We start from the raw sequence: 12,702 nt of genomic DNA, 5'->3' as shown, positions 1-12,702 counted from the left end.
AGCATAGTTAAAACAGTTGTAAAGATAATAATAATACAAAAATAAAATAAAATAAAAAGATTAAAATTAAATGGTCAGATCCACAATAATGGTCTGATATAAAAATAAAACATCCTTCAGTTTACAGCCTACATACATGTACCATCTTTATTAGAACACCTCTCCTTCATTTCTTTCTCAAACACGTTCATAACATCCATTTTACTCACTATTCCCTGATTTTAACTCAGGAACCTTCTTGTTAAACCCATTTTCACTCATCATACCCTCCACAGATTTACACATACTCAAACCTTATTGTCAAACTTACTATTTCCATCAAACCCAGTTTTCACTCATCATATTTAACATAAATGAACATATAACAATAACCAAAGATAAGAACAAAGGTAAACTAAAACAATTATAAAAAGAATAAAGAGATAAGATAGCACAATAAAGATTGTTAAAGTAAACCTATACTAACCAATCTCTATAAAAATAATATAATGATGCTGCCATTTATCTAAGTAATATTTACTCCCTCTAATCTGGTTCAGAATCTCAGGTGAAAATTGTCGTTTTGACCCCCTCTACAAAGTAGGGAATAACTCATTAAAATATCATGAATGTATATTTACTATTTTGATTTTCTTCATTAATTAATGAATTAATTTATTTAATCAGAATAAAATAAAATAAAAAAATTAACCCGGGGACTTTTTTTATTTGACATGGAATGACCACATAGACTTCCTCTTCAGCAAAACTGTTGTATATCCTGAGGCTCAAATAAGCTCACTTGACTAAAAACACTCAAATGTGCTGTATACAACGCAGAGTCCTTATTATGTGAATGTCTTCATAAATCGTTGAGCGCTCTGAGTTTTTTAATAGTCTGCTGATTGCGCATTGGCAGTGTACTTGATAAGTCAGAGGTTGATGCAAACCCTGTGTAATTTGATCGTGATGGCTGTTCTTTTTATCTGCAGTGGGGTGTAACCATGGAGAACAACAGTTTCCCCACTTTTGGTGATATAGATGAATTCCTTAACACACGCAACTCTAACTTTGTGTGGCTACTTGTCGGTAAGTGGGCATCTGATGCGATTTTATAAATTGTTTTCAGTCTACACATCATAATCAGCAGAGCTTTCTACTCAAGAATGTATTCACTGATAGATTCATTGCTACGTATAGTGGATATTCTACGATTACACAGTTTCATGATTTTCAATGTAGACAGACTCAAGTTCACGTCACAATGTTCGGTGCAGACACACACAGTATCAGTATCTACTACCGTTCAAAACTTTGGGGTCAGTAATAAATTTTTTATTAATAAAAAATAAATATATGTTTAGTCCGCAAGGAAGCATTAAATTGATCAACAGTGCCAGTAAAGACACTTAAATCTACAGAAGGTTTCTGCTTCAAATAAATGCTGTTCTTTTTAACATTCTAGTCATCAAAGAATCATTTAAAAAAAGTTTTATGGTTTCAGCAAAAATATTGAAAATATTAAGCAATGTTTCTTGAGCTCCAAATCAGCATATTAGAATGATTTCTGAATGATCATGTGACACACTGTAGTAATGATGCTGAAAATTCAGCTTTACTATCATAACATTTAAATATATTTTAAAATGTAATTTACTGGTATTTTACTGTACAATATAACAGTTTTTTTTGTCTTTTTTAATAAAATAAAAGCAGTATTAATGAGCATTAGAGACTTTAAAACAGTTTTTTTTATATAATACAGACCCCAAACTTTTAAATGGTAGTGTATCTCTTGCTAGACTAGTTTAGATCTTATTATTTTCAGTTATTGAGGGCAGGGGTTTAAACGTGTTTTCCACAGCCACTATTATGTCATGCGGATGGATCATATACCTGACATACTACAATTCCCGCAATATTGGACTCGTCCTCACCCTCATCATTAACCGACTCTATAAGAATGGATACATACACATCGGTGAGTTAGTCTTAATTCTGTTTTTATTTGTTCATTTTTCATGATTGATTTTTCTTTTCCTTCCATTTAGTTTATTTATTTATTTATTTATTTTACAGGTTCATTTTCATTCTCTGTGCTGTCTGGCAAGGTCATGTTCCGAGATGTCTATTTCATCAATGAAGATATGTCTATCAGGTACACAGACCTTTATTTAATTCCTAATGATGGTCAATTGACACTCTCTGTTGTCACTATGTTGTCCATTATTACATTGTTTATGGGTTATATCCCCTTTATTTGCTCTAATTTAAACATATTTTTCAGAATTCAAGATGGTTTACTTATATTTCGTTGGTGGCAGATGTACAACCCCAAACAGAAACAACATGGTCAGTGTAAACTCATAACAAACATCTCGCAAAATTTGTTGCATTTATTCAAAGGACATGTTTAATTATAACACTAATCCCACAATATTTTTTTTTTTGCTCTTTGATTGGGTTGATCTGTACTAATATGTTGATCTAATGATAATGATCCATGAATTGTGGGAGAAACACATGCATAATGATATTTTAATGCTTCTGCTGTGTTTCCAGACCCGAAGGCTGAGACGCGGCTCTATGTCACTGTTAACGGCTTTGAGTTCCATGTGTATAATCGCACGGATCTGTACTCTCGGCTCCAAGAAATATTTGGCCTAGAGCCCACCCTTATCCCACCCCATCGGGATGAGGAGAAAGGGCAAGAGCAAATGGATAAGTCTTTGGAGAGGTAAACTGCACTAATACAGCAAAAGCTGCTAAGATTCTGGTACATAAGATCAAAGGTGAAATGAATGGCGCACCAACAATAAATAAGCTGTTTATAGGCTGATTTCTGACCAGCCCAAGAAAAAAAACATCTGTTTGCTGAGCAATCGATGATGGAAAGTGTTTGTGTGACGTCTGCTTGGAAAAAGTCAATTTTTCTTTTGTTTGTTGCCGTTATTGGTGCAAATATTACACATTTTACCTTTAATGTAGCAATTTAATGTCATTGTTACTTTGCTTGCAGTTAAATGGGTTTGTTTAATTTTCCAACATGAAGTGTTTTATGTTAATATTTAGCTTCACCTAGTTTAGCTTCTGCTCATGCAGACTTTGTTTGTGGTGGCAACAAATCGATTGATTGTTCATTGAATTTTCAGTCTAAATATTTGCTCGGAAGCACTCGCTTAATTTTTTTCTTTATACAGTAAAGTTGCAAGTACTTCATATCCAAAAGTGCTCATTAATGAAGATGCATTTTTTTTTGTTTTCGAAGTGTTCAAATCAAAGCTGAGACTCAGGACCCATCGTCTTCCTGGAGGTCTCTCATCCCTGTCATTAAAGTCAACATCAGTACAGTAAGTATTGCATTCACCGTTTTCGCCCATTCATCTGTCTGACATCAGCATGCTGCTACCTGCGTAATTCATTTAGAGCCTATATTTAGAGCAGTACAATCTTCTGAAACATCACGAGGAACTGCAATAAACACACTTAATATTGGCCGTGCCTCAACATGCATAACTCTCGCTGATCTTGCCCTCAGGGTCGCGTAGCCTTTGGTAATCACCATCTTCCTCAAACCCTCTGTATGAATTTCGACGACGCCTTCCTGACATATGCCACCAAACCACCCAGCAGCCACTTGGATAAGTTCATGCACATTGTAAAGGGTTCTCTGGAGAACGTCCGTGTCATGCTGGTGCCAAGCCCACGATACCTGGGCCTTCAGAATGATGAGTGAGTCTAATCATCTCTAGTCTACCAGATTAGATTAGTTTAGATTCTACTTTATTGTCATTGTGCAAGTAGAGAGGCAATGAAAAAGCTATCATCTCACATCTGATGCATTATTTTAAGACCGCATTAAATTACATAAGCACATATTTCAGTCCTGTGTAGTTGTATTAACTATTAAAACAGACAAGACAAGACCATTGAGGCCTTATGTTTACACTGCTGTTCAAAAGTTTAGGGTTGGTATTGGTGAAACGCACATATTTATAACACATGGCTATAGGCTACAAAGCTGAGTTCATTTGTTTACATAATATTATGCTGTAAATGCAGATGGTATGAATTATAGATGGATAGTGGTCGACCGATATAGTTTTTTCAATGGCTGATGCCGGTATCTTGGATAGCAAGGGTGGCGATATAAAGACAAGGTAACATTAATTTTTCATACAGCAAAATTACATGAATATGATATAGTGGAAATCAAGGGTTTGAAGTTTGTCGATCATGCAAATTCAGTGAAACTGTCCACATTAAATTTGCACAGACTGACCGTCATGTACACAATACACTGGTATTTATGCAGGCTACAAATGCACACTTCAGGAGATTCCACAGTCGTAATCAACATGGCCTGCGATGTTTGTGAAATTAAATGTTTTTTAGATATTCAAAGATTTGTTTAAATTATATAAATACATATTTGCTGAATGCTGACAGAAGCTAAGTAAGAAAGTAGAACTAGAAATGGTAGTAGAACTGTTAAACAGAGAACGTAAACTAATGATGAAGGAGAATAAAGGCATCTTTACACAGCCGAGTTAAGGCGGGTCTGTGTCTGCTCAAAATTCTGTGTAAAGACGCAATGCCGAATTAAAGCAGACTTAAAATATGCTGGGTCTGACCCACCTCGGCCCCTAGTATCAAAGGCGACATAGAAGCGGTTTTGAGCCAGTGTAAATGAACGCGAACCTGTGCCGCCTTAAACTACATCATTGTCATGACAACCGCCTGTCAGCAAGCTCACTAGGCGTGAGAATCAAGAAGCAGCAAGGAGACAAACCATCTAGGAATTAAAGTAAAAGATTGGCAGATCAACGCACTGCAACATTTCCCCTCAGAAACGGTAAATGCTTAACCCAATCGGCGTCACGGTGCAACCCAGTATTATAATCTCTTGGAGAGAACGATATTTTATATTAGATTTGATATTTTCTGATATATGGTCATACTGTCCAATACATGTCTTTAAAATAAGTTTGGATTTTTCCCTTAGGCATAGTGCAGCCTAACAACTTGAATTAGGCTATAGCCTAGCTACAATCATTATGGTATTGTAATTTGTCTATAACCAACATTGTAGAATATTTGAGTTTATTTAAAGTTGTGAATTTTTTAATTATCATCATTATTATTAGGCTATGTGCATATTTATTTAGAACATTTAGCTTATTACCGTTCGTTCCCCAGTCGGGTTGTAGCCTAACTGCCAGAGAAGGGCTACATTTAATTTGCATGGTGGTAGTTTTTACCATTTCGTTATTTTGGCTCTAAAATTCGTTTTTTGGAAATATTAACTGAATTTAGAAATGCTTTTGAACTATTTTTATTAGCCTAATAATAAAAAAATGAATTAAGACAGCGTTTGTAAATTTCGAAGTGCATAAACAATATTTCCTGAATCCACGGCCTTTGTTGTTATTGTGACATAAAAGTAGAAAATTTATAGTTTATAATTATGTATATCACCTAGGCTATCTGTAGCCTATCATATGGCAAAAAAATTACAGAGTGAGTTGTTCCCGCTGTCATAAAGGAACAAAATGCGTCGGCGCTTAATTTCGTTGGAAAAAGGGTTAAAGAAAACTATAATGTCATAGCCTAACTATGTTTAAATATTAGCCTATAACATTATTTTTTAATTAAATAGCCTAACTGTCTGTAGGCTATATAGGCCTATTTAATAAAGACACGAACAAAAATCGTTGGTAATGGATTGACGTGTGTAACGTTTTTCTGTTCACATTTAAACAGAATTGTCAAATATTCGGGCTCATGTTATACGAGCTGAGAACTGAACTTTGTTTTGGGGGAAAATTACATTCCTGACCACTTTTACACTCTATGGGCTCAGAGAGATGGGGTATGCAGCCTGGTGCTATAATGGAGATTCCAGATCGCTCTTCTTTGGTCAGAACCACGGAAAACGACCGCGGACAGGTCCGTCCTATGCACCGAAACTTTTCACAATGCAACAACATATTTAAAGAGCATTAAGCTATAAAAAATATCTATTATGTGGGGAGGGGAAGCAGCCGCTTTGAGCGCAGACACAGAGCGGCCAAAGAAACGGAGGAGCGACTGCAGTAGGCTATGGTGTTTGTGCAAAACTGCGGAAAAACTGCAGAAAAAGAGGGGGTGTTGAAACCTGTCACCGAGAAAAGAGTGGGTGCATCCCCCACGGATGCGACGCCCCTGTAGCCTAGCCTAAATGTTGTGAACGCTCTAGTGACTTTCTGTTTCTTTGAAAAAAACTTTGGACCACCCTTAATAATGTAGGCTATAGCCTACTTTCTTTATAGCATTGTCAATCAGGCACAATTTTATTAAGAAATATAAAATAACTATACCATAGCCTACAATAGAAGAATTGCAGAATTACAGTAGACCTACAGAATTATGCCAAACATCAAAAGCGCTTTATAGCAGGCAGAACAAAACTATATAAAATTCCGTATTTTTATTTTAGGTCTCTTTTTATACATTTCATTATTTGTTTTAAATTAATTTATAACACTTTGTTAAAACTGTAGTTTTAAATAATGTTCAACGCATTGTTACCCACGATTTTAATTCCTGTGTAAATGCATTTATGCCGCTTCAGAGAAGGATTAAACGGTCTGTGTAAATGCACATTTTTGGGATTTTATGCCGCTTCAGAATCGGTTTCTGTGCCGCGTTTGCTGCGTAAAGATGTCTTAAGAGGGCTGGTGCCATCAAAATAAAAGTCCTGATTCTGACACATTGGCCAAGCAGAGAAACATATTGGCAATGGCCAATGCCATTGGCCATTGACCACTTTAATGTAAATGAGATGTAGTATAAATAGAGATGGTACTGTGTACAAGTGATAATGAGGTATATGTGGCCAGTGACACATAGCATTGTGTGTAAATAGATTAGAAAGAATATGGCAATATCACTGGATTGATGCAGAATAACAGCATATAATAAATGACTAATGCCCACTGCAGTTCAGGTGACATGATATACTTATAGAGATAAGTTAAGAAGAAAATGGAAATTTCTTAGTTACACTAGCAACACTTTTGTACAGCTTTTTTTTTTACATTTGTTATAACTGGAATAAGTGACCATTGCGGTGCACATGGTTAGAATGAAGCACTGAGTGGCATTGGGTAAAAATAATACTTCAACTAATGAGTTCAAATATTGTTAAAATAGTACAAGTCTGCAAAATGGCAGAAATACAGTACAGAGTGTTCAGCTACAGATGTAAAGTTGGACACTTCTTTAGCCAGAGTGGGAGTACCATAGTCTTTCACTGCATTATTCAGCAAAGAATTTGCTCCGTGTCTATTGTTATTTAAATATAATTATCAAGAGTTATTAATGTGCTGGTTTAACCACAATGCTAATTTAATTAACCAGAGCTGTTCATTTGTTTCATTAGTTACAATTATACACATTGATCTGTGTAATTTAATTTAGTTTGAAAATAATATCAACTTGATGACCTGAACATTAATTGCCTCTCGTATATAGAACAGCTTTTTTTCCAGTGTCAATTAAGGATTAGCTGAAAGTAAATGTGGGTTCATTTTCATTGATGTAATAAAACTGCAATGCTAGAAGATTAATCTTGGTTGTCAGCTGCTTGATCAGTAATGATTAGGGATCTGTTAGAGTGATGTAGCAGTTGTCTAAAAAGTGATTTCTTGTCTCTAGACCTCCCAGGCTCATGGGGGAGGGCTTTGTGGTCATGCAGTCCAATGATGTGGACATCTACTACTACCAGGATGAACCAGGTAAACCTATGCTTTGTCTTGCATTATTATTATTTTTATGTATAAGGCTAGATTGTTGATGGTATATTCACATAAACAGTGGGTGTTGATAAGAGTGTCTTCTCATTAATGTTTCCTGTGCATGTGTGTTTTTTTAGGTTTGGTGCCAGAGGAGCAGGAGAATGGAGATACAGAAGCCTGCTCTGAAGACGCCAAACTACAAGACTTGCCTCCATGCTGGGGTTTGGACATTGTATGTGGCAAAGGAACAGACTTTAACTATGGCCCATGGGCTGACAGACAGAGGTACCTGCACACAATCACACTCATATGGTTGTTGTTGGGTGTGTTTTTGTTATTCAGGTTATGGAAGGCTTACTAAATTTCTGTGGAGCTGTTTTCAGAATTGCTGTTTGATTATTACTATTATTATTATTACTATATTTACTATATCTTAACATGAATATAGATGGGGTAGTTGGCATGGCGTTAGTCTATAAAGAAAGAAACAATTATATAATATAAATATAATTTAATAATTGACTATTGACGTCGTACTTAAGTACTGGTACACTACTGCTTTACTGTTTTAAAAAAAAGTTTATTATCACCAAGGCTAAATTTGAGAAAATACAATAAAAAAACAATAATATTGTAAAATATTGTTATAGTGTAGAATAATGTTTTAATATTTTAAAATGTAATTTATTTCTGTGATAGCAAGGCTGATTTTTCAGCAGCCATTTCTTCAGTCTTCAGTGTCACATGATCCTTCAGAAATCATTCTAATACGATCATATTATGGTGTCCAAGACATTTTTTTATTACAGTTATGTTTTTGTGGAAACCATGAAAGATTGCAATAGAAATCATAATAAATGTATTTGCTCTCACTTTATTCAATTTAATTTCTTTCTTACCCCTAACATTTGAATGGTATTGTACTTTTATAGTCCATTCTTTACATTATGATTTGACCCCTACAGAGACAGCCTATGGAAGTTCTTCCTGCCTGCAGACTATCAGCCAATGAAAGTGAGCGATGTTGCCACACCAGGCAAACCCAGACAGATCCTCGCCTTTGAGCTGCGTATGAACATCATAGCTGATGCAACAATAGACTTGCTATTCACCAAGAATAGGGTATTTACACACATACTCGCCTAATGATTCATAATGAGTCGCTCACTCTTATGTGTAAATGTTTGGTAGGGCTATGTTTGCTTGCATTCATAAGAATATCAAATCCTGAGTAAGAATGTGGACTTTTTTTGTCTTTGTTCATTCACTAACCTATAATCCATTTGGTTTCACAGGAGACTAATGCGGTCCATGTGAATGTAGGAGCAGGTTCTTACCTCGAGGTCAACATACCCATGACTGTTGGAGAGAATGGTAACTGTCAAATGTCACTCAAAAATTTTATCCATTAACTTTGACAGTTTTGTTTTGATATATTATATAACCTTTGCTTAAACAGCTGCATGCATTTTGTGGAAGAAAATTGTTTTAGTTGGCTCTGCATGACTGTGTGGATGAAAATGACCCTTCATGATCGATAATGCTTTACAATGAACTTTGTTAGAGAGCTACAGATGGCATTTTATCTGTTCAATAAAATACCTTGCTCATCTGCTGAATAATAGACACCATCTCAGCGTCGCTTTTACAACATCCCTGAAAAGCCAAGCCAATGTTGATTCCAGTTTTATTACGAGCTCTATCGCCTTCTCATTTTGCCAGCAGACTCTCTTTTCGGCATGTTGTAAAACTAGTGATTCCCCGGTTATTTGATATTTACTGTGCTAAATGTCAACCTTTCTCGCTTGTTGCGACAACTAACCTATGCCACTCCCACACAATACAAGCGTCATAGTAGTCAAAGGAACTTTTCTCTATTTACGGATATGATGATACATGCTTGGGTGAGTGACGTCTGTATGCAATTTCCTGTGAAAACCATCCCATCAGATCTAAAATATAAATAAGCTTACCATGGGGAATCAGGGTAAGACAAAAACATGTTTGGGTAGCAGGATTGATGATGCATTGACTTTGAAAAAACAATAAAAGTTACATATTGTACATTTTTAATGTAAATTAACTTGACATTTTTTAATATGAATGGCAATCTTCCCCTCCTGTGTTTCCCATCTTGCTAATACTTAACTGTTTTTGTCTTTTAACCTCTGTTTAGGTTATTCTCCCACTGTTAAAGGCCAGTTATTACATGTTGATACAACCAGCAGTATGCAGTACAGGACACTGCTAGAAGCTGAGATGCTTGCTGTGAGTGTGGAACTGGATTTTATGTATTTATAAGAGCTATGCAAAACTACACATTTTCAAAATTGACTAGTGGTGTCTGAGTAACTTTAAACTTTTACTGCAGAAATCTATGATTATCTTCACTAAAACAGATAAAGGGAACATTGCTTGCTGCAGGCGATTTGAGATCTGACAGTAATTGTCTTGAAATGTATTGTTGATGATGGGAAATTTGTTACAAAAATTGAATTGAGAAGTAATCTTTGTAATTCAGATATTGCATATTGCAAGGCCATTTTCCACTTTGCTGAAATTCACCAACACAGCACTTGTTTTTGTAAAAACTAGGGAGGGTTGTAGCGTCAGCATAGATGTGTTTTCGCTTTTAAAACAAGTGATGCATATAAATTCAGAATTGTATTAGTGATAGAGAATAAACATTGAATCTACACATTCTTAAATGTCCTTTTTAATGTCTTAAATGTACCCCAAAAACACTTACAGAACCTTCAAATCATACCTAAAATAAACTAAATTACAAAAACTTGATAAAGCAACTAGTGAACTATCCTGCATGTTAACAGCTGTCTTTGAACTCCTCAGTTTCATGTCATAGCCAGTTATCCCCGCGTGTGGAATATGCCCCAGTTCTGGCAGTGTGAAATAGAGGTTTACAAAGCCACGTACCACTTCATCTATGCACAGAAGAACTTCTTCACAGGTAATGTTTTTCTTCTGTAAGTTACTGTGAGCTGATGTCTGTCCTCCGGCTGACCACCTCCTGCTGTGATCTGTAGATCTGATCCAGGACTGGGCCAGTGACAGTGAACCGGACATCTACTCATTTGTTCCATATTCTTGGAAGTTTAAGATACTTTTTCACCAGTTTGAGATGATTTGGGCCGCCAATCAGCACAACTGGATTGATTGCTCCACCAAGCAGCAAGAGAACGGTAAGTGAGACTTTTGTAATGGAGGCGAGACTGGAAAAAAGACTAGTACAAGGTTTGAGAAATGTAAAGGAAATCTAACAAATTAATTAATAATAAGGCTTTGAATACACACAGCACACAATTCTGACATTTGTGAGTCATTTTGATAGTGATGTCTGAAAATGTATAGGAAAATGTTTTAATAAACTAGTCACTAATCAACTACCTGGTTGTTGAAATGTGTATGATGTTTTTGAATGGTGGTTTGAATTGTATTTGTTGATTTTATGTGTTGTGTAATGTATTTATTGATTGATTTACTAATTTGTTTATTTCTTTTCTTTATATGTTTGATTATAAAATATATAATTAATACAATTAATTATAGTACATATAATTTGAATAGCACCTTGCATACAATAAATACACCTCAAAGTGCTTTACAATAAAAAAAGCATAAAGCACCAATATATTCACATAAGACCAAATAAAAATACTGTAAGTAATATAACATAAGATTAAACACACTTTAAAATTATAATAAAAGATAAAATTAGTATACATGAAATGCACAACAATAATACATATAATGCTTCATTTTGTCATTTTTATATTGATTTTTTTATTTATTTAATTTAAGTAATTTTAATGTAATTATTTTTGAACATCAGTTCATCAGTTCATCATGCTCTTTGTCTGTAGTTTATATCGCTGCCTGTGGGGAAACGCTGAATATTGACTTCACTTTGCCCTTTCACGAGTTTGTCCCGGCCACCTGTAACACACGTTTCTGTTTGAGAGTGAGTGTACACCCTCGCACATATTTACACGCACTTCTCTGTTGTGCTGAATGATATGTGACCAAGCATTACAACCTGACAATAAAACATCAGCGTTCACCTAAATCCACTCTAAATGATACCTAACTCTCATATAGGCTGAAGACACAGACATGCGCTTGTGTCTGCCTGACTGTAACCCCAGCCGGTACCCGCTCCTCACCCTTACTAAGGATTACCAGCATTGCAAGACCCCTCCAGAAAACCGAATGCCAACAGAAGGGCAAGGAGCACCTCCCAAAAACAGCAAACCTCGCTGGAGGAACATGACTCATGCCGAGTAAGAGAGCACCATTGCTCTATTTCTGTCCCTCTTCTTTTCTGCTTCTTGCTTGGACTGCCCTTTTACTTTATTGTTGTGTGTGTGTGTGTGTGTGTGTGTGTGTGTGTGTTTGTTTCCAGGGCAGGTTGGGTGGACTGCTGGAGTGTGCCGAACTTTTTGCTGATTATAGACTATACTTGGCATCCCATCTACCCTCAGAAATCTGACCAGCAGCTAAAACAATCATGTAGGTGTTTGAATAATACCAATATATTGTGCAAAAACTTACTGTATGGATACCATAAAGATTTCTCTACACCTACCTGCTTGTCTCTACTAACTCAAGTGGAAGAATTTAGTGACTAAAATTTGAACCAACATCATAAATGCATACTGGGATACTTTTTAAAGTGTATTTATGCTGGACATGTAATTGGGGGCGTAACATGTAAGACCCACATGTTGCCTAAACTCCGTCTGACTATGACGTTCAGGCTGGAGCTCTTACAGGAAGAGTTAGTGTGCCACAGGTGACTCAGTCATTCATTGTTACACTACAAATGGGGTGCGTGACGTTTGTAAAGGAATATTTCTTGCAGTATCCATGGCACAAAGATTTTGACGCATCCCTCTGTGTTTGATTTATTGTATTAAGTAGAACTGCT

General features: G+C 35.7%; 1 protein-coding gene across 5 annotated transcripts in view; it reads left to right on the top strand.

Annotated features, from left to right (window-relative positions):
- Positions 1 to 12,702, top strand: part of kiaa1109 (KIAA1109 ortholog) — a 63,027-nt gene that overhangs the window by 3,559 nt on the left and 46,766 nt on the right. For all 5 annotated transcript variants that reach the window (XM_067421695.1, XM_067421696.1, XM_067421692.1 and 2 more), the window contains exons 2-18: positions 972 to 1,068; positions 1,844 to 1,960; positions 2,059 to 2,137; positions 2,267 to 2,331; positions 2,542 to 2,716; positions 3,248 to 3,329; positions 3,518 to 3,711; positions 7,678 to 7,757; positions 7,895 to 8,042; positions 8,723 to 8,879; positions 9,053 to 9,131; positions 9,934 to 10,025; positions 10,608 to 10,725; positions 10,802 to 10,957; positions 11,639 to 11,736; positions 11,874 to 12,055; positions 12,178 to 12,284. In XM_067421695.1, the coding sequence (XP_067277796.1) occupies positions 984 to 1,068; positions 1,844 to 1,960; positions 2,059 to 2,137; positions 2,267 to 2,331; positions 2,542 to 2,716; positions 3,248 to 3,329; positions 3,518 to 3,711; positions 7,678 to 7,757; positions 7,895 to 8,042; positions 8,723 to 8,879; positions 9,053 to 9,131; positions 9,934 to 10,025; positions 10,608 to 10,725; positions 10,802 to 10,957; positions 11,639 to 11,736; positions 11,874 to 12,055; positions 12,178 to 12,284 (2,014 nt within the window). In that variant the 5' untranslated portion in view covers positions 972 to 983. The remainder of the gene's footprint in view (positions 1 to 971; positions 1,069 to 1,843; positions 1,961 to 2,058; positions 2,138 to 2,266; positions 2,332 to 2,541; positions 2,717 to 3,247; positions 3,330 to 3,517; positions 3,712 to 7,677; positions 7,758 to 7,894; positions 8,043 to 8,722; positions 8,880 to 9,052; positions 9,132 to 9,933; positions 10,026 to 10,607; positions 10,726 to 10,801; positions 10,958 to 11,638; positions 11,737 to 11,873; positions 12,056 to 12,177; positions 12,285 to 12,702) is intronic.

This window comes from Pseudorasbora parva, chromosome 17 (assembly GCF_024679245.1).
Source record: "Pseudorasbora parva isolate DD20220531a chromosome 17, ASM2467924v1, whole genome shotgun sequence".
NCBI classification, from domain to species: Eukaryota; Metazoa; Chordata; class Actinopteri; order Cypriniformes; family Gobionidae; genus Pseudorasbora; species Pseudorasbora parva.
The sequence above is the reverse complement of the archived record's forward strand: the minus strand, read 5'-3'. Positions and strand labels throughout refer to the sequence as shown.